Source organism: Triplophysa dalaica, chromosome 19 (genome assembly GCF_015846415.1).
Source record: "Triplophysa dalaica isolate WHDGS20190420 chromosome 19, ASM1584641v1, whole genome shotgun sequence".
NCBI lineage: Eukaryota > Metazoa > Chordata > Actinopteri > Cypriniformes > Nemacheilidae > Triplophysa > Triplophysa dalaica.
In genome coordinates this window covers 16,489,748-16,512,175 of record NC_079560.1, presented here as the reverse complement: position 1 = coordinate 16,512,175, position 22,428 = coordinate 16,489,748, and the positions used below count along the sequence as shown (strand labels likewise).

Below are 22,428 nucleotides of genomic sequence, written 5' to 3'. Positions count from 1 at the left end.
CACTAGATGGCAGTATAGGAAAATAATTGAACGCCTGCGAGCACGCGCACTGTATGATTGCTTCGGTGATATTAATATTTCTACTTTATCCTTTATTAAGATGTTTTCGACGCCCATTTTAAGATTACTCGATGAACGTTTTACAGTGTTTGCTTGACATCGATAGTAATCGTAAAAATAGTTGTGACTTCAATCACAATGCAATGGTTATTTACTCGACTAATTATTCACTCACGTCTTTTCCAAACTATTGTTGTTTTTCTTTCTTTATAAAGGCCCAATCACACAGAGAACGATAAAGATTGCTTTAGCAATACCTTGAATTGTTGTTTGTAGCAACTGTAATCCTTGTTGTGTGCTGCGGAGGCACTAGAGATCACAGCTGACAGATCACAGGAAGCTCAGACACGTATGATCTGACGAGGGCTGTGGCTTTGCCATTAACGTGTTATATAATTTCATTCAGAGTGTTTGAATCGTAAATCATTTGTATTCGTGGACATTTTTGATCCTTCTAAAGCTTCGATGATGGCTGAGTCAAGTGGCAGATATCAGCAGGTAAGGAGCTCCAGAGTACCTCGACAAACCTATGTTACGGGCGGATGCGGAGGCAGGCGCGCCCTCGACCGAAGTTCTTTCAGGAAACGCCGAGGCTTTGGCGAAATGCAGGCCGCACTGTTTTGAAGTGAATAGCGAAGCAATTTAAACTACTGGTCACCGTGGCATACAGTAACATAAATAAACGTTGGACTTGAAAGCTTAGGGTATGTAGTCGTTAATGTTCTTTGCTTACGTTAGCAAACAAGGCTATTAAAGTTTAATACATGGATAAATTACTTAAAAGCGCCTGACGTTTAACGTTACTTGTCAGGAATACGTTACGCCTGTTTGAAGTCTTGACAGGTTGCTCAGATATCACATTGCTTTTTAAAACATGTTAACAGTTGTGTTTGATCATCTGTACAAATAAGTCATGTGGTGTGGTAACGTAATACAGTAACGTGAGATATTTAACTTCGATATATGCAGTGATACTGAATGATTGTATGCCAGTGTATTTCCATTGGTACTTCAACACTAATGCTTTGGTGTGTTAAACTTTCCGTTATTTTTAATTACTTATACTATATGGGTCAAAGACGAAAAGGGATTACGCGTAAAAACTAAAAGTGTAATACTGCTCTACATTGTTGTTGTTCAACTAAAATGAAAATGTTTTCTTTTTAATTTAATTGCATTTTTGAGCAAAAAATAAATGTCATACATCTTCCCCTGATTTGCAGAAGACGCCCACTAGAATGTAATTTAGTCATATTTGTTAACAAAAATCAATTTATGAAATATTAAAAGACTAATTACTTTCACCCCAACTATTAGTTAGTTGTCTTTTTTTTAATGAGCCATTATCATAGCTTTTGCCCATTTGTCAATAAGAATTTGTTTACTCATTTAAAGCACAAAAAATGTAATATACTCCCATATTCTTTTATATATTTTAATATGTACAAGTAAGATTAAGCATGTTGTTTGAATTTGAACAGAAATATTGTGTTACACCGAATGACAATGTAACATTATTTCAACCAAATTGTGACAATTTATTCTCCAAACTTAGTTGAAACTATAAAGTAGACATTTTACTTGCACTTAAAATGCTTTCTATGGACATAAAATCACTTTTGTAAAAACATTTTTTTTTAGTTGTCTAAAAGGTTTTGTTTCGACCTGGGCTGCGTAGGCTTGTGATGCTATTGGGAAAAGTAGCCCAGGTTGCTTCAGTTAAGGATGGTTTGGTTTTCACAAGTTTTGCATGATTTATAAAATGGTGAAAAATTTCCTGGAACATGTGAAAGGGCATGTAATGAGAGTATGGAAAATCATGTGATTTTAAAGGTAGGGTTACTTTAGTCATGGTCTTTAACACAGTGTCACGCTAGGTTTCAGGGACTATTTATTTACACTGTGCTGGAACTGACTTCTAGGTTTTTTAAATGAATACGTCAAAATCCTGCTTGACTTCATCTGCACTGTACCAAGAAGGATCATAAGTGTTTTCTAGTGTTGACAGTCAAACCGGTTCGCCAATAAATTGTTTTTATGTCCTCAGCTGCCCAGTGAGGAAGACCCAGAGGAGGGGCCTCAGGTGTGCATCGATGCCCCGCCCCCTTACAGCAGTATTGGAGCAGACAGTGAATGTACGTTTCATCCTTTTATATGATGTTTTCTTAACTTTATGAGTTCATCAGCTTTTAGACAGTTCAAAAAGTGACTAAGATGTGATGGGTACTATATAGAGGTATTATAAGGCTGCATATGATATTTTTTTGTTTACATAATAAATTTGCATATATAATTTTAATAAAGTGTTTGTAAATTCAATATTTACATCTATAATTTATATATAAATATAAAAATGGATATACTCATGTAAATATTTCTTCAATTCCCTGCAAGTTGCAATTGACACATTTCCTAGTGAAGCGGATATACAACGGAGAAAATTAGTGGGAGTGGCTTGCGTTTTTCACTGCGAATTGATTGGATGTGTAAAAACAGCTGTTGCATTGATTTTGAAATAAAGCTGGCAGCAGACTGGCACTGACACTTGAAGGGGAGGAGCTAACAGATGCTCTGGAGCCTCTAATTTACATCATTTAAGATGAATAGTCATTTCATGGCGGAAGTGCATTTTCAGATTTCAACTGGAGATTATGAGGGAACGTGAAATTTTATAACGAAAATGAGTTGTCATTTGTAATTTCACTGGGACTTTACTTCATATATATACTGTGTATAATAATTGTTTATGTAAACAAAAAACTTTTATGTAAAATAAATGTTATATAGTACAAGTATATTTGTTTATGTTTATCTAGATATAATATATAGACTAAAGCAACATTTTATTGAAAAGTTTCCTGTTATATTTTCGTATGAATCAATCTCTGTACAAAAATATGTATTTGTCCTCCCCGCAGCTTATTTTGATTACAAAGACGACGCTGCATTTCCCAAACCCCCATCCTACAATGTAGCCACCACGCTTCCATCATACGACGAAGCGGAGAGAACCAAAGCAGAAGCTACCGTCCCGCTGGTATCAGGCCGAGTAAGTACCACAAACCCAGCTAAACATAGCCATGGCTGTCCTGTTCAGTCCTTAAATCACTGATGTGTTAACGTGAGTTTCCCCTGTTCACTGCTGTGTTTCTCTGCCACACGCTGCGTGCGCACAGCACAGGGAGCGTCTGGACACGTTTGATGATGTAACTCGGTGTGCGCTGGAGGTACAGTAACAGTGTGTGAATGTGATGGCCCCAGAGTTCTGCTTCTCTGACCTGAACTAGGAAGAGTAGGACAGAATCTATGATCTGTTTGATGCCATGAAACGAAAGACAGATGATGCTTTTAAAAATATCTATTCAGCTCAGGCCGCCCAGTCACGGTGAGATGAGAAAAAATGGGAAGTGATACTATTCCTGAACACCTGAAGATCTAACGATAAGAGTAAAATGTGGGAATGTTCTTCAAACCTTGAGCAGTAAAATTTGTAGATTAACATTTTTGTGTTCAGAAATATTTTGAAACAAACCAGAAATGATACCTCCTAGTTCCATAATTAGATGTCCTTTCGTCTTCTGTGTGTCTGCAAAATTCGTGTGATTTCATTTTCTGTGAACTGTGTAGGTTCCGACACATCAATTGATGTTCCTGTCTGGCATTATGCGTTGTACTCTTTCTTGGGTCTTTTTAAAGATCCAGTTTTTTTTTCAGAGTGTTGTGTTTAAGCCTTGTTTCAATCCTTTGTGCAGAGAGCTAAACAGTGCACACCTTTTTTTGTGTACAATGTATTCAGAGTTAACACCCATCTCTATGTTTTTCGCTGCAGGATGAGGACTTTGTGGCGAGGGACGACTTTGAGGACGCTGACCAGTTGCGGATAGGCAACGATGGCATTTTCATGTTGACGTTCTTCAGTAAGTGTCTGCCGATGTTGGCGACTTTGTTTTTTTATCTCCTCCCCATCATAATGGATGCTTCAAACATAAGTGAACAGATGGAAATGCTGGTTATGAGGGTCATGTTGAAGTTATTGTCGTTCGGGTGGCATCATGCTGGTACAGGAAAGCTTTCGAGATGAAACGTCCTTTATCTTGATCATGAATATCCGCTTAAAAAAAAGAAAACTTGTTTTGTACAGTCACGTTTAGCAAGTAGAAAAAGCTCAAATCAAGCCTTTGGGAAATCAGTATAAGAGAGATGATGACTATGAACTTGGGACACACTGATTTTTGGGGGGGGCAGATACGGTATGAACAACCACTACCGATACCGCTATTTGTCACTTTCAAACTTTTGTCATTAACTACATTGTAACTTGTTGTATTTATATAAACTTTGGTTAAATATAAAATGGTCTGTTTCAAAACATGTTTTTTTTCCTCAGTGGCATTCCTCTTTAACTGGATCGGCTTCTTTCTGTCATTCTGTCTGACCACCTCCGCAGCCGGCCGGTATGGTGCTATATCTGGCTTCGGTCTGTCGCTAATCAAATGGATCCTCATCGTACGGGTATGCGAACATCCTTAGGCCGTATTCACATTTGATTTCTTTTTTGAAAAGAAAAGGTTGACAATTGCTCTTTTGTAGTTATAAAAACACTTGCAAGCGTTGTGGTTACAAATAGCAGCCGGAAAAGTTCAAAGACAGCATTTTTGCACGAAGGCAAACAGGCTGCATAAGCAGCGTAGCGGAAGTCTATTTGAATTATAAACGGAGAGCCTCTTTGCAATATCCAATCACATATTTAATACCTACAAAAATTTCTCGCTAGGAATGCAATTCAAAGTTATTGAAAGTGAAAATTAAACTTTCATTTATTTGGGCTTGAGCCTTCTCGACCAATCACGTTCCTTTGCATGTTGCTATGGAAACGAAAGGGTCTCTGTCATTGGTTAGCTGTGAAAATGGAGCTTGACGTGTTTTTTTTTTCAGAAAAGGTGAACTGTTTTCAACCTGAAAATATGCTCTGAGATGCAGAAAAAGACACTGCCGTTTTAAAAAGCACTTTTTTGAAATAATCATATGATTTATAATTTAAAACAGACGCTAGCAGCTTCAAAAAAGAAGTCAAGGGTGGACCAGCCTTAGCTAGTGTTTTTACACGCAGTTGTGTAAATGTAATTTGACTATTTACTAACCCTTCTTGTGTGGATAGGTGCGTGAGACCATCACACTGCATTAGTAATCACCACAACACCTGCAATATGATTAGATGATTCAAAAGACTTTGTGTGTGTTCTGTATTGTTGTGAATCTCTTCCAGACAAAGCAAGTCCTGACATGACTGGTATCTTGTCTGGGCTTCTGTTTTATGTCCTTTTCTTTGAATCTTCAGTTTTCTACATATTTCCCGGGCTACTTTGATGGACAGTATTGGCTGTGGTGGGTGTTTCTGGTGCTTGGTAAGTATAAAAACACAAAGCAAGCAATCTGGTTCTCTTGTTACTTGTATTTTGCTCTTCTTCAATTCAAATATATTTCAAGATAAATAGTTCACCCAAAATGAAAAAGAAATTGTAACTCCTACCTTAATTTGTTTTAAAGCTGATATATATATACATACATATAAATATAAACACTAGTGGTGGGCATAGATACATTTTTTTAATCTAGATTAAAATGGCTCATTTGAATTCTGCCGAAGGCATTCAGAATATGTGTGCTACCCAAATAATGACTAAAAGTAAGTCTTTGAGAACGGGTTTCTCAAGCCAGGTGGCGCATTAGACCAGGGGCTCATCTCCTGTTTCCAAAATGCATCTCAAATTGCTTGAGAAAGCTGTTCTACTATGATAATTGGTGATGAAAATTAAATTATGTTCAATAAGATGAACTTGTGTTTACTTCCGCATTAGCTAAGGGATGATTTGTGTTTAGGTGGTACTTGAGACTGGAAGAGCTCCTACTGTACATTTACATTTAGTCATTTAGCAGACGCTTTTATCCAAAGCAACTTACAAAGAGTGAGGGAGCAACAAGCGATATGTCATACATGAGCAATAATACATTAGATCTCAATACAAAGTTACTGGTTTCAACTAAAGTTAGACCAGAACCTGTTGAGAGAAAGTTCCAATTCCACATTGCACAAGGTGCAAACAACCTTAGTCTTGTCGATGTTTCTATTGGGAAGCTTCTTAAAAATTAATATTCCCTGAAGCAAACCCGGCGGCTTCATAGCTGCATCCATGTTAGCACGTCACGTTTGATGCGGTAATTTCACAGTAACGTTATGTTATGTTCAGACCAAACGCGAATGGCGTGTCAAGCGCTAGTGATTTATATGTTAATGCAAAGAGCCAATAGACCTACTTGCTGCGCGAATCGCGCGAATGAAGCCCTGGTTATGAGATGATGAGGCGGCTTCTGCTTCCGCAAATGACGCAAATCACGCGAGTTGAAAAATCTCGTTCTCGCCCCGTACAGTGCAGTTAAGCTGGTATACATCCGCGCTAAAATATCAAGGTGAAAGTCATCATAGCTTGCGTAGTATAGACCCAGCTCCCAACCCAACTTTGAGAATAGATTAACGGCAACATTTTTTTTTATCGCGCGATAAAAGTCTCACTGCGTTAACGCCGTTAACGCCGTTAACGGCCCACCACTAATAAACACCCATATAGCAAATGTTTAGTTCAACTTTTGTTACATTTTTATCTATATTGCAGATTCACACAGCCACACTGCTTTCTAGATATTGGCGTTGGTCATCTACTGATCAATATCTGTTATAGGATAGTTGATGAATAAATCGTACATTTGTCCTATGGTGTGACAGTAAAATGTAGAAAACAAACTGTTACATTGTTTTATATTATTAAAATTTATCATATAAAATTGCATAGGAGAGATTTATCTTCATTGTAAAGACACACAAACTGCAGCATCCTTGACAACTTTCAGAAAACTGCTCAAAACATACCTGTTCCGCATTTATTTGACTAACCAATTTTTTCTAAAAAAAATAGTGTTGTAGATTCTCTCCTTTGCTTACCCTAGCGTTAATCCTTCTAGTAGCATGGCCTTTTAAACTAACGGTTCGGTTTAGCCGGTTGAGAAAATGTTCATATGCGCTCCTACTTGTTTAGGGTAAAAGCATCTGGCAAATGAATACATTTAAAAAAAAATCTAAATTTTTGCCGTCACACCATAGGACAAATATGCATATTATTCTGATTAGATGCAAAAGTTATATGATTGCAGTATTAAATGAAAATTTACTTTATTACCCTAATTGAAAGGCCATTGTAAACAATGTCATCACTAATTTGAGTTTTAATGTCTTTCAGGCTTTCTGCTTTTCCTCCGAGGCTTCATCAACTATGCCAAGATACGCAAAATGGCAGACTCCTTTTCAACTCTTCCACGGACCAGAGTCCTCTTCATCTATTAAAGGTTCATATTCAATAGCATCTTCATTTTGAATGCTGCTTTATTTGTATTGCCTATAAGTGAACCCTAGGGAAAGTTTCCTATTAAACATATTGAGTATTTTTTTTAAAGTTCCAACACATTTTAAAGTCCACATGAAATGAAAATGATTCCCATTCACATAATTCATGTTACTTGTGCACAATTCAGAAGCGCATGCAATTCTTAAAGGAATAATCCACCCAAAAATGAAAAATCTGTAATCTTTTACTCACTCTCAAGTTGTTGCAAACCTGCATACATTTCTTTGTTCTGCTGAACAAAAAGAAGGATATTTGGAAAAATGTTAGCAACTGACAATTCTGGGACATCATTTACAACCAAAGTTGGAAAAATTAAAACGATAAGTTCCCCAGAACTACTTGTTCTCCTAGATTCTACAAAATATAAAATTTGGTGTTAAACATAACAGAAAATTGATACAATATGATACTATGATAGTCAATGATGTCACAGAATCTTTAAGCTTCAAATATGAAATTTTTAGTATCAGTTAATGTTGACCAAGACTCAATAGGCAATGAAGCTGTTTATTTACAATAATTAACAAACAATAATTTAAAATGAAAGCCAGTTAATGTAATAAGTATTACAGCAATAATCATGACTGGATTCTTGGCACAAATTAGTTATTCTTCTCAATAGATTGACATGATCTGGCTTTTTGCCACAAGACTTTTTTTTTTTTTTTTTTACCGATTATAAAGCTAGGTTTTGTCACAAATGACACATGTTCTTCAGTTTCACTTGGAATCCCTTTAAAGTTCTCCATCTCATGTTGGCTTTAAATTGCTTACCGCAGTGTTTTAAGGTCAAATAATGCAGCGATGGCAGTATAATTATGTTTAGGAGCAGGACTAAGAATAGATCTGGCATTGCGAACAGCTCAGGCAAAGCAGAAAATAATGACTGGGCAGCGAGCGCATGAATAATGATCATTTTCGTCTACTCCAGTCACTCGCTGGAAATGAAAACACAATTACGGGCCTGCACCGCGCCGTGGACCCAGCGGGGAAAATGTATTTAAGAAAAAAAAACTTCCATCTGTAATCTACTCATCTGACAGGAAGACTACACAATTCCAGAAAGACGGAGGGAGAGTTTTCTTCTGCGTGTCGGATGGTTCTTTTTATTTTTCTAGATGTAAAACAAATAGTGGATGCTAACAGCTCTATACCTGATCAGAAATCTGTAGTGATTTAATGTTGAGTGCTATTTGCAATGTATACAAAAGCCTTACATATGACATCCTGTGTAGTACTGGCATGCAATGGCTACACTCCCTGTTAACCAGTAGGGGGAAGTCTTGCTTTTCATTTCTTTCCCTCTTTAACCCCCTCCCCCCGCCCCCATCTTTTTTCTGTGATGACGTTTGACAAGAAGGCAACCAGTCACTGCTGGTCTCCATTCATGAAGAGCTTTTCTCTTTGTGAATGGTGGTGCGAGATGAATTGAATCTAAAGCAGTCAATGCTTCTTTCTTCAACTGTTTTCTCTTTTCCTCTACATGACATGAAAATAAAGTTACTGTTTTAATTCAAACTGCTTATTTAAGAGCGCCATTCAAATTAAGGTCATAGAATGCTTTGTATATGTATCCAGAAGGCATGACATTTCTCATCACTAAATGTTTTCTTTTTGTGTGAGATAATCATGTTAAGGTTAAATATTCGAATCGCGCGTGTGGGTACGGTACAAAATGGAGCACACAAACATTTTACAACGAATGAAGGAATAATGTTTTCTTGTAATCTCTCTCCTTTTATACCGCACTGCTGGTGGCACTGTACATTTCAGCCGTCTTTTGAATACACATTTAGCGTGAATGCCTCTCCCCCACCTCGCGCAATGGCCAGGATAGGGGCCGTTTGATCTTTTTGTCTAATCATGCACGATTTTTGCCGCGGCGTGTCTGCTCTTGTCACCTTGGGTCTCGTCCACGTCGCAGGAAGTTACTCTTTTGTGCTCTGTTTTCCATGCAGCTTTTGCGGTCACCCATCAAATTCCAATCCATGTGCACATGTATTTGCTTGTAAATAAGATACTGCTATTAAATGTCTCTGATGTTGAACATTGGGTGCAGATGTTGTGGTCTTTGTCGTGGTGTTTAAGAAATAAAGTAGAAGAATTGTTACAAAGCCATGATAAAAATGCTTGTATCAATGTATTTAATGAGTGTTGCTTTATTATTACTCATTTGTGATGTTATGTATTTCTCCAGATTTTCTCAAGTATTAAATTTTGTGCTACAAACATGAATGAAATCTCAAATATGTGTTATTTTAATGGACTTTGCCTTAAAATTCAAATAAAATTGGATGAATTAATCTATGTACTGGTTTTGGACAAAGTAAAGGGACACATTATGTAATTTATATCCAGCGATGTGACAGTTTTCTGTGTTTGGAATTACAATTTATCTTTAACAAGTACCATAAAGTGATATTTCACACAAAAATGTTATGAATTACTCTCTACTTGTTCCAAACCTATTTAAATGTCTTTATTTGGTTGAACACAGAGAAAGATATTTGGACGAATGCTTGTAACCAAATAGTTCTTGGACCCCATTGTCTAGTACAAAAAGACAATGGAAGTCAAAAGTGCCCCAGGACTGTTTGCTGTCCTACATTATTCAAAATATCTTCTTTTGTGTTCCAGAGAACAAAACAAATTTAATGTGATATTTTTCTACTATCGTAGTCTATGAGTTCCAAGAACTGTTTGGTTCCAAGCATTCGTCAAAATATATTTCATTGTGTTCATCAGAACAAAGAAATATATACAGATTTGGAACAACTCGAAGGTGAGTACCCAGTTTTGGGGCCTCTACAAACTATGCGCAAATTTTTGTTACCGACGGCTTGTTTTCAACTGTCATTCTCTTGAAGTTGCTGAACCGATACAACTCGTCTGACCTGATTTTCTCTACGGTCGGATGTAGAGGATAAATATTCATGTCAACAAGGGTAAATGTCTGTTGTGGTTGTGGCCGGAGATCCTGACACAATATATCATGTCAGTGAAATGAAAGTCATGAATGTGCCATTAAGAGAAATAAATGGCTGGTTTTGAATACTAAGATATTTTTTATTCTGTGATGTCTGGTTAATGGCTTGTCGATGTGTTGGGGTTGCGAGCGGGCACAGGCTGCCTCCTGTTATTGCCTGTTTGTGCCGTCCATTTGAGGTGTGAAGCCAGCAGCTCTCATTCCTCTTCTGGTGTGACTTCCTGGGGGAAGCACACAGCATTTAATAACCTAACACTCTCCTACCACTGACAATCATTTCAGCTAACACAGACACGCTCGCACTCCGGCCCTCTAAAAATATCCACCATAGGTTTCTGAGAAGGTGACTCGGGGGTCCCGTTAGAATTTTAGGGGGGTGGCTGTGACGGTTTTGGGTTGCACATTGCAGTACCAGGTCTTATGGACGTTTAATATAAATTCTATATAAATTATAAATGGACGTAATATTCCATAGTGATAATAGGGCTGTCAAAAGATCATATAGTCTCTTCATTATTATGGTGTCTGAAAGAATGTACAATAACGGTGATATTGCGATAACTGTTGAATTGAAAAGATAATAATAGTACGATCAGTCTAAGGTGAATATCACAATTATTGTCCGTATATTGTGATATCACGGTTTTCAGATAAGACACAGGTTGGTAAAATCATTTTTTCAACATGAACTATTGTTCTAGTGTGATTTTGAATTTAATACAATAGAAAAGCTATGTTTGGTAACGTGTCACATATAAATGTACTATAGTACAACCATGTTTTTGACCATGCTACAGAACACAGTTTTGCACTATTACACAGGATACCACGATATCCGAATACTGGCCAGTATCGTGATACGGATAAAACCATAGATAATACCATGGCATTATCGTTCTATTCCATCGTCGTACCATGCAGCACTTAGTGAGGGTGGGTATGTGTGGGGGGGATGTTAGTCACTTATGACTCATCCAGCTCTGCCCCCCTCCCCAACAACACACATTTGGCGTAGCTGTTTTGTCTCTGTGTGTATCTGACTCTGTGCTGTTAAAGTCAATTGAACGGCGCGAGGGCTCTCGCAGACTGGTTACCGTGGCGAGGGTGGGCTGGTTACCGGGAGTGACGGCCGAGCGTTTGGTGACTCATCGACGGTCTGTTGCTGCTGCTAAGGGCGATGAGTCCAATGTATTCTGTTCACACTCGCTCTCCGCACCTCGCTCATATCTTGCTGTTTATCTCACCCTTTGGTTTCTGAACGACGATCGTTCACAATGGCTGTTTCTTTGCTCGTTTTGATATATGATATACAATATATAAACTGCATCATCATATAAAGTGCACCTTTTTATTTGATCTAAATGTACTATTACCTTTCAGTTTACAAATTTGGCAGATGCTTTTATCCAAAGCGTGCATTCAAGGTATACATTTTATACATTATGTATTGTTGTTCCTGGGAATCAAACCCATCACCTTTGTGTTGCTAATGCAGTGCTTTACAAGTTGAGATAAAGACACACATTATTTCGGATCTTGGTTTATATTAACCAAGGTATATTTCGGTTATTCTCCTTTATACTTAAACATTTTTTGTTTGAAAGAGACCTGAGCTTTTCTTTAATGGTTTGTGTAACGAAACTTTTCCAGTGCAGTCGCAGGACCTCGAGTGCCCTTCGATGCCTTATAGATGCAGAAGTGTCGCCATATAGCATCTATAGACTCATCCACTTTCCATATTTTTATGAATGAGAGGCACACTCGAACCCTGGGAATCTGGGATTGGCTGCAGAGAGACTGATTCAAGCATCCGCCCTCCGAAGAATCGCACACACACGGCGAGATGGAGGAGACGTCATGCTACGCTTCCGCAGTGCATCAAGGGAATCAGACTGCCTCTGACTCATGCCGGAGAAATCGAGAGAAATACAGAGCTGGGGGGGCTGGCACCTCGTTCCCATTCTCTCCTCTTTCTCACTCGCTGCTCCTGGAGCCCAGTGATGTAATACAGGTGACCTATTCATCACAGACCGCCCCCGCTTCCCGCCGGCTGCCGATTGGCCGAGCGCTGGTATGAATGGGCCGCTGTGTTTCTGGTTGGGAGGGGGTTTGTGTGGAGTGAGGCAGATGCACGTCACTCCATTGAGAAAAAAAGCTTGGCTGATTCCTCTTCCGCGGATCTGAGCTCGGATGAGATTGATGGCTGAGCTCACTGTTCGTCACACATGTAGGCGAGAGAGAGAGTTTGCTTACTCGATTCGGTGGATATAAATGAATCATTTGTTTTACAACCTTATTGTATTGGAAGACACATGCATTCCCCCAAGTATTAAATTATTCGTTATTGACTCGCTCTCGTGTCATTTCAAACCTGGATGGCTGTCTTCTGCAGAACACAAAAGATAGTTTGAAGAATGTTAGTAACCAAACAACATTGACTTCCACTGTATGGGCAATAATTCCACTGTATGGGCAATCATCAATAAATGATGACTGATTATTTATTTTGGGGTTAATTTTTATGGAACCATGAATGGATTGTGTCTCAAGTAAATCAGACTCGGGCACAATTGAGATGCAATAAAAAGCTATTCTGCTCTTTTACCTTATATTTTATTAATTTCTACTTATAATTTACTTTTTCGTCTTCTCTTGTCAAGTCTGTTTCTCTTTTGCATTTTGTACATTGTACAAATGACAGTATATTGTTTTCTGTTTTATTCACTTTTTATATTTGCATTTGTTAAAAAATTCAAGATATCCAGTTTTACAAACCCATGCAACAAACAGCAATAAAACGTATACTTGAAATACATTTCAAGTCATTTAGCATAAAATCGTTTACCAGAATGCATGAATGTAAACATACATCTGTACTGAACGTCATCTTATTTTTGTGAATGACTACATGGAGTGTGAATCGGAGAATGTATAGCGCTGAAGCCGTGTGAGTGTGTGTTGGGCTGGAGGAATGTGTTTGCGTGTGCAGACCCTGGTCGTCTCTGCCTTGATCCTGAATGAGTCACTGCTGCAGTACTCTGTGGGAGGGGCTAAGGTTGAATCCCCTGCTGCAATCTCAGTTAAACATACTCGCATGCATGATTTCTGCCTCTCTCTCTCTCTCTCTCTCTCTCTCTCTCTCACTCTCACTCACACAAACACGCTGCATGCTGTCACATCCGGCCCTCAGGTCTACAGCGTGTCCTATAATTAGCCGCCTGCACAACTTATGGCCTCTGAATGATCTAACCAAATGAAATACAGTTCCACTCAGAACAAGAGAGAGAAAAATGGTTGAAATAAAGAGATTGGAGGATGAATGGATGCTGAGCTGCTATCTTTAATGAGTAAGCTGTGAGAGAACGTCTCGCGGAATGTCATTTCTGCCTTTTGTGTCTAGAAAACGCTGGCTTGTGTTTTCTAACCCGTCCTTCCGACGCACTCCATAACAAAATGTGTTTTTGTCATTAGGATGAGTTCATGGGGGGAGAAGAGGCCCCTCGCTGCCTTCCAAAGCCATTAGATGTTCACAAACACAAAAACAGCAGAGCAGGCCACCAAACAAAGCAGTCGCGGGGAACCTCCGGTGACCGTGATCAAATCCGAACTTCCGCGCATTCTTCTGGCACGGACGTTTCATAATACTTGGTGGGCTATCACGTCTTATTTGTAGGGCTGTCACTTTAACGGAATTAATTGTATAAGGAAAATGGCACAATTAAAACAAAGAGGTTATTAAATGAGCTGCTTGTACCTTACTCGGAGCTTGAAGAAATGGTTTTATGTTGCAGGTCAACGGCATGCTAGCGCATCTACGTACTGAGAAGAGATAAGGTTATCCAAAAACGTTCTAGATTTGTCCCTAGGCACTAAATATTGCCAAACGTATACATTGCTACGTATATAGAATACTAAATAAAGCGACCAAGCTATTTGTTGTCAACACTATTTCTGACTAGCAATACTTCAGTTGCCATAGCCTATCATTGAATTAGTAACAAATTGGCAGCTGAATTTGTTTGTAATCTTTATAAATGATACATTTACCACTGTTAATGTGGTTCTCAATTAAATTGCAATATAAATTGTTAGTGTGCAGTTGTTTAGCATTAAAATATTTGGCGGTTTTGGCTCTCGTGCACTGGCATCCTGTTTATGTGTGCGTGTGCTTTTCAGATCTCTTAACTCTTCCAGCCGTCATCACTGTTTGTTGTCCTGTGGAATCTCTTCTCTGGGATGGACGGTGAGTCATACACTCCCCCGTTGCTGGTCCTCTCTGCCAGGAGTGGGATCTCCATGGAATCACTTATTCTTGCCTGACTAACCCATCTCTGGTCAGGCTCTTCCTGCCTCCACACTGGCCAGGCAGGAGACATCAGTGCATCATCCAGAATATATTATGCCTGGACCAAGCAAGGAAAAATGTCTTATGAGAAAGATGCATGGTGTATGTAGTTCAATGGAATAATTCTGAACGGTAACTGGATTAGGTAATTGTTGTTGAGGATGGCCGTAAAGTATATTTTGAATTAATTCCTTTAGATTTCTTGCAATGTTTTAAAGCACAGCACAGTCATAAGTATTAACACTGTTCAGAAAATCTACCCTAGAATCTTTACACATTCAACTAGAATAGACCAAATCAATTTAACTAAGACTTTTCATTTCACGTTTTTGATAATTGTGATTAATCACACTATACATTTGTCTTTAAGTATGAGCAATCCCTGTGTCCGAACCCATGGCCTTGGCGTTGCTAGCTCCATGCTCTAGCCAATGAGCTACAGGAAAGCATATCACAACGATTCAGTGACATCATCTGTGCATACGCAAAAATGTAGCAGTCTTATGATATGTTTTAAACAAAAATATCTAATGATTCATAACGAAGTTGAGCTGTTATGGCAAAAATTGGTGGAGCAAAACGACTCAAAGATAAATAAATTAGACGTGATAAATGTTACACAACACATTAAAACACGACAGCATTTTTCATCGTCGTTGTCCTTCTGAAACCAGATATTTCCAAATTCACTGTTTTTCAGAAAATGAAAAAAAACTACTTTTTAAATGATTGCATACTGTGTTGTCAAAGTTAACAGGCACTTTTGAATACTTATTATTGATTAAATATTTGCGAAACCCAGGGACAAATGGGGACGAATAAACAAAATCACAAAATGTGGAGATACAAGGTTTCAGAGGCACAGCGATATGTAATATAAATACTGTATAATATATAATGGCACGGGAATACCGGTTTCAGGGTATACCGAGGATTAAAAGAGTTAATGTTTCAAATCCACTACAATTTTCTGTGATACCGTTTGTAAGGTATGAGCTGTGTTTAGGGAAAAAGAAATAAATAAATCATGTAATTCAATGTTTTATGTTTATTTCTAATATGACAAACAATTTTGGGGGGAAGAATATTGTAATTGTTAGGCTTTATTTTACCTGACACACATGTTCTATATGTTGGTTAAAAAGTAAATGTATTCTGTCCAGTTGAACAGTTGTTCGCAGATATTTGGAAGAAACACGTAGTGTTTTAATAGCGACCCCGTGAAACCGAGCTATTTTTGTTCGGCTTATTATACCCCAAAATCTCATGCCGGCCCTATAGGCTATGACTAAACATTATACATAGAGAACTACTTTTCTGATTGGATCATTCATACCTATGCATTGATACTATCCTGTTATTGTCCAAAATGATACCTCCGTGTTGTTCCATCTTGTTCACACGCCAAAACTAATCAGCCTGTCCGCCAAGTAAAAACAACACAACAATAGGTGCACGTAGCTTATTATGACAACAGTTCACCTTTTATATTTAAGCGCCCCTAGCGGTTGTTATGAAAACGACCCCATGTCGTTTTCTGCAATCAGATAAAGATGCATTTATTTTTGCATTTGTGAAAGAATTAATGGTTTAATAAATGTTTTTCAGCATTCAACGAGGACCAATAGCATTTCACACCCAACGCTGATGCGAAGACGCTGTTTTACACGAGACAGACGAACGCCAATGATATTTCACTATTAACGCTGACGTTGATAGATTTTTTTCTTTCTTTTTATATTTATCCCTTACTCAGCACCTTCTTTTAATTTTACTCTAGTATTTGTAATTATTGTAAGTCTTTTGTTATATGTTCAATGCTTTGGCATTTTAAAAGAACGCACAATCATGCCAATAAAGTACCTTGAAAATTGAAACTTGGCGGCAGATTTGAATATCGGAAAACGTAGCAGAGACCGGAAGACAGCACATGGTGGTCGCTTTCGCGTATGTACGCTTGCAAAATGTGCACTTTTGTAAACGTTTGAACTGTTTTGTTTTTGTATTATGTATTTTTGTTATTAATAAATTAATGTGTCACGTTACTTGCTCAAAATGCCCGAATATGTGTGTATGTGCAATATAAATACAGTTGTCACGACATTTTAAAATGAAAATCAAACAACAACACATGCTATTATTGCAAAAGTATACCCAAATTGTACATTTTATAATGAAGGTAGGCTATAGTTTTGCGTGCAGCCGAGAGGGCGCTAATTTAGTGAACGCTCACGTTTGTTGTATTGTTGAGATATGTTGAGGGTATTGGTTGTAGGATTTGTTGAGGAATCTAACTATCCTGCAGACTTGGATGTCAGAGGGGAAGAACAGCATGCAGGAGACGAAATGATGTTATAATAAAATGAACAAAGTTTTGCCTAGAACTATGTGTAGAGTTTGCTCTATCTCCGTTTAACTTTGTCCGACTTCGTCTCCCTAAAAAACACACTTAACCGGTGTTTTTTATACCAACATTGAACGTGGAAAATTACTGCGGCACATTGTCCCATGACATTTTTAAAGGTGTCATTTGACACATCTAAAACGGATATTATGGCTTGTTTTAATTGTAATGCAATGTGTATACACGATTTAATGTTCAAAAGCGCTGTATTTTCCACATACCGTGCATGTTTGTATCTCCTCTTTGCGCGCGCCCCCCCCCCCCCCCCCCCACTCTGAAACACGCAGATTTTTTTCTAAGCTCATCGCTCTGAAAAGCGAGGTGTGCTATGATTGGCCAGTTAACCAGTGCGTAGTGATTGCTCGAATACTGCTAGCGTGTGATGGAAATGTAACGCCTCTTACCATATTTGGAACATCAGGTTCCAAAGCAATTGTACTGACAGGTACGCCCACCTTACTTGCGTATACAGTTGTGCTCAAAAGTTTGAGGAAGAGGATTTTTTAAAATGAAGGTTTATTTTTAGTTTAGTCCTGCCCTGAGCAAGTTATTTCACTAAAGAAATGTTAACATGGATTCACACTAAAGAATAATAACAGAACTTCTAAAAATAGCCCAGGGCAAACGTTTACATACCCCTGATTCTTAATACTGTATGATGTTACCTAAACAATCAATGACACTTTTTATATTTAGTCATAGTTGTTACAGGGTTTCTTGTTTGTCACCCAGGTCCTTCACAATCTTTTGAGTCATGTCCAGCAGTAACTTTATGATGTTGAGATTGCTCTTTTTACATTGAGGACATTCAAGAGACTTATACACAACTATTACAATAGATAGAAACATTCAGTGCTGCCTACAAAGTCAACATGATTCATTTAAAGTCTGGTTTTGGTGTAAATGGTTATTGTTTCATTTATACATCTTATTTTTTCATTGACTAATGTCCTTCAGAAGATTTAAAAATACATAAATGTTTTTCAGGAAATTATATATTTTTTTATACCAAAACCATTTTCAGAGGTTTACACCCACCTGACTTTAAATGAATGGTGTTGACTTTGTGGGCAGCACTGAATGTTTCTATCTATTGTAATAGTTGTGTATGAGTCTCTTGAATGTCCTCAATGTAAACAGATGAATCTCAACATCATACAGTTACTGCTGGACAAGAGTAAAATATCCAGAAATGCTGTAAAAGCAAAGATTGTGGAAGACCTGGATGATTGTTTAGAAGATCAATGGACAGTCTAATGACTCATGACAAACAAGAAACCCTTGAACAACTATGGCTGTTTGATTGTCTTATTGATTGTTTAGGTAGCATCATACAGTATTAAGAAGCAGGGGTATATAAACTTATGCCCTTGGATATTTTGAGAGATGATGTTAATATTCTTTAGTGTGAACTTTTATTTTTTTTGTGAAATATCTTGCTCAGGGCAGGACTAAATTAAAAATAAACTTTAATTTTCAAAAATCCTCTTATTCTTCCAAATGTTTCAGCTTGTTCCAGATTCTGCAAGGGGTATGTAAACTTTTGAGCGGAACTGCACATTTGGACGGTCTTAGTCAAATCATACCAGGAACTGACATAGATTTGTGGGGGTGTGGTTACACAAGGCGTTTCAGGCAGGTCTGGGTGAGCATTCACCTTTAGATAGAATGCATCTTTCGTTCCGACACTTTTCATTTTTGCAATTTAACGTGTCTAATACATGCATGGGCAACTTCTAACACACCAAATGCACAGAAAACACGTATTCGTGCCATATGACCCCTTTAAGAACCTTGAGACCACTGCAAACTCATATCTACTTGTGAAGACCATACATACCTATCCAAGAGAATATAGAACATTGCATTTAGAAAAGTAATGTAGAATATAATAACTAGATACAGCAGAATTGAATATAATCTATAACTAATAATGTAAATACTCGGAATAAAAGGAGTCGGAAATAAGAGATTAAATTCAACACGAATTGTATTGTGTACGTCTGTAGTCTCAAATCAGAATTTCATCATCTTTAGGAAAAATACACACACAAACAGGATGCTTTTAAGAAATTCAGATCCTATGATCTATCAGCAGTATATCAGGCTCCAGCACAGAAATGACCAATGAGCATGGAGAATCAGAGGGTTGTTTACTTAGCATTAGCATTCTCTCTCCTCTCCGGCAACTGGCCTCCAGCTGCGATCGCATATGGAACCTATAGATCTTGTTTTGGGTCTTGTTGCATGCATTCCTTTGTAATGACATCCTGACCAGAGACTGTATCATCCTCTCGACGGCCCTAGTGACCGACCTTGAGAATCTGTTGGAGTATGGCACTCCCCTTAAACATTGGCAACGTTTGTACATCTTTTATAAAGAAGTTGTAGGACTCGGTAGTTACCTTAATCTGACAAGACAGCGTGCTGCAAAGGGCACGATATTCTCAGTAGGGGACATAACCCTGTTATATGAACCATTTCACAAGGATCCCGATGAGCGCCTGGATGGATGTGGTGACTGTTAGCTTAAACTGTCCAAATGCATCGTGGGAAGTAGTTATTCATGCTTGCTGTTATGACAGCAGCACATTTGACTAAGGTGATGGCAGATAAAGATGTTATGGCTTGTCCCAGTGATGCCTCAGTATTGTATCACTGGCCATAAATACTGTAGTGGGATGTAAACGAAACGTAAAAACGTACATTTCCATGACCAACTCTTTCGAGCAGCATGATGTATTGTACCTCAAAAAAATGAATTTTGTGACCAAGTCATTTCACCCGAATACCATCCGTGTCCGGCAAGCAACAGGAAGATTGACTATGCACAGGTTTTCTTCATTAAAAAGTATAAATTAAATAAAATAAACAATTGTTATAGATGGGACAAAAAAGATACAGTTTCTGAGAGACGAGATACTTAAAAAGAATTAAAAACCCACAAACCAGAAGAAAAAATAACCAACAAAGGAGAAGGGATCGCTCTTCATAGAACATTATTGTATTTTAATTTTCATGTGCCCATTTATGAGGAATATGTACCGTTATGGAAGTGACAATTCTGAAACAGTTTTTTGTCTGGCAAATTTGACATGCATTCATAGAACCAAAAGTGATTGAAAGGTGTTGCTAATACTTCCCGCTTGACCTGGTGGCCCGCAGGCAATCTCCTCTTTGCTGACAAACAGCTAAAGCCAGGCAGACACAGTTCTTTTCCTCACTGCGAGGTGTGGCGGAGGGGGTGGTGTAGTGAGGAACGGAAAGGGGGGTGGAGAGAACTGTGAAGGTGGGGTTGGGGGGTGGGGGGGTAATGAAGGTGTAATTTGGGAACCATCTGTAAAACGCCTGCAGGGCTTCCTCTCCAAAACCTCCCCCTCCGGAGGGACGCAGGTGCTAGAGGCGGAGTAGGGGAACAGGGGAATGGAGGAGGAGAAGCTAAGGGAAGTCACAAAAAGAGTTGCTTGTAATTTTAGTTAGCTTTCTTGCTAAACGGCATTAGCTCTTGGAGTTTTAGGATTGAACGACTGTGGAACGCGGATGGTACTTTGTTCTTCTGACCCTCTTTAAGGGTCTCGGAGTCAAGGAGTTTGCCCCTGGGGCTTATAGATAAGCCAATTTCAAAGTGACCTCAGTGTAAATGAAGGAAGATTGCACCGTTTAACACCTTCCTATGCTTGGTGAAGGAAGAGGCTTTGTAAATGGGAGAGGTAATGCTCTCAAGTATATCAAATGGACTGCAGGTGTTTCAAATAAATGGCAGAGTTATGTTACGGAACAAATGAGCTGCCGAAGTTCCGACGTAGGCATCCTTGACTTGTCGGAGTGCGTTGGCCCTAGTGGACAAACATAGTGGACAATTCCGTTTTTAGCACAAGTGCCCGAATCCACCAGATGCACACGCTGCCTCCTCAATCTGACAGTGTGTACAGAGTCCAACAGCTGTAGACCAGTAACTGAAAAATGCATGAGTTGGAGCGCATCCAGCGGCATTTCCAGTTGCTGTGCTCATTCTTGCATTCTGCCTGTTCTTTTCCCTTCCATTTGAGTTCTACGTGTCTCTGGGAACATCTTCTGCTGGAGTCTGCTATCTCTCTGTAGAGTCAGGTGTAAGGAAGTTTGCTTCTGCTGTTTATAATACTTGTTATTTAATCAGTTCAGCCTTGTTCTCTTTCTTCGGGCTGAGTGGGCATGGCCGAGGCTTCATCCCGCTTTGAAACCCTCTAGTCAGGCGTGCTGGCTCTCGCCACCGTAATGGGTTTAAGAGGCTCTCCTGAGCCGCCGTGGCTTCCTGCAGAAACGGCTCCTTCCGTTGGCTCGATTCTTGTCGGGGAATGTGGCAGGTGGCTGGGCCGCTTCTTTGTCTTTTCTTTTTTCCTCCCCTCCACCCCTCCTTTTCTTCTCTCTCCTTTTCCCTTGAGCAGAAATGAATGAGGCATTTAACCCCTTCAGCCTTGTATTGTTGCCACTTCCTGCTGACTTTGTGTGGTTTGCGTGGAGCGCCCTTACATGTGCAACGTGCCATGCTGGAGTCGAGTGTGTGTACGGCACGAAGGTAGAATAGCGATGATTAACTGTCTGAGGGAGATTTCGACAGCAACGCAAAAGAAAAGAGAGGGGCTTTTCCAGAAGTTTGTTGAGGGTATTCAAACCACACAAAGAGCTGCAATCTTATTTTTGATGGCGGTTAATGACATGCTGCTATGGTGTGGGGGATTTATGTGTTTATGCCTCCTTTTCGAGCATTTGCACATTTGTTTGCGAGTGGTGTGACAGCCCTCATCTGAATGACCAGCAGATTTTCTCTAATCTGGCATACCGCACATTCCCAATTTCCCACACTGATCCGCCACCCTTCCATTCTGCTCAGCTGCACTTCCCTCTGGACCTCAAGGCTCAGTTGCAAACTCACTGCTGTTCGAACGTAAATAGGAATGAATTTACTTGTGACCGTACATGGACAAACTCGATAAATCGTAACTTGCACAATAAAGAAGAAAAAAGTAGATTATAACATTACGAACAAGTCACTTGCAAAACAAATAAAAATGTAAAAAAACAACTAGTAGATTTTTTTATGTTCTTATGCGCAAGTTTTGCACACTTAATGTAAGTAAAATTTACTTTAAAAATATGTGTAACAAAACAATAAGTAAATCCTTATAGATGTTTTTTT

The 22,428-nt window shown here is 38.7% G+C and overlaps 1 protein-coding gene across 3 annotated transcripts; it reads left to right on the top strand.

Annotated features, from left to right (window-relative positions):
• The first annotated feature begins 125 nt into the window (after positions 1-125).
• Positions 126-15,886, top strand: ndfip1l (Nedd4 family interacting protein 1, like). 3 transcript variants are annotated; one of them, XM_056730221.1, is made up of 9 exons: positions 126-558; positions 2,108-2,195; positions 2,979-3,109; positions 3,237-3,287; positions 3,890-3,977; positions 4,448-4,572; positions 5,399-5,465; positions 7,353-7,458; positions 14,680-15,886. In XM_056730221.1, the coding sequence occupies exons 1-8, from the start codon at positions 526-528 to the stop codon at positions 7,454-7,456; spliced, it is 687 nt and encodes a 228-aa protein (XP_056586199.1). In that variant the 5' UTR covers positions 126-525; the 3' UTR covers positions 7,457-7,458; positions 14,680-15,886. The 3 variants fall into 3 exon arrangements, with proteins under 3 accessions (XP_056586199.1, XP_056586198.1, XP_056586200.1); XM_056730220.1 differs by lacking the exon at positions 14,680-15,886 and adding an exon at positions 8,449-9,564 and having other exon boundaries at positions 133-558; XM_056730222.1 differs by lacking the exons at positions 3,237-3,287; positions 14,680-15,886 and adding an exon at positions 8,449-9,564 and having other exon boundaries at positions 158-558.
• The last annotated feature ends 6,542 nt before the right edge of the window (positions 15,887-22,428 follow it).

What these genes read in the sequence shown, in the direction of transcription:
- ndfip1l (XM_056730221.1), top strand. Translation starts at nt 526, where the DNA reads ATGATGGCTGAGTCAAGTGGCAGATATCAGCAG. An exon ending in TAACTCGGTGTGCGCTGGAG is followed by an intron (nt 3,288 to 3,889) that starts GTACAGTAACAG and finishes TTTTCGCTGCAG; the next exon opens with GATGAGGACTTTGTGGCGAG. An exon ending in TTTCATGTTGACGTTCTTCA is followed by an intron (nt 3,978 to 4,447) that starts GTAAGTGTCTGC and finishes TTTTTTCCTCAG; the next exon opens with TGGCATTCCTCTTTAACTGG.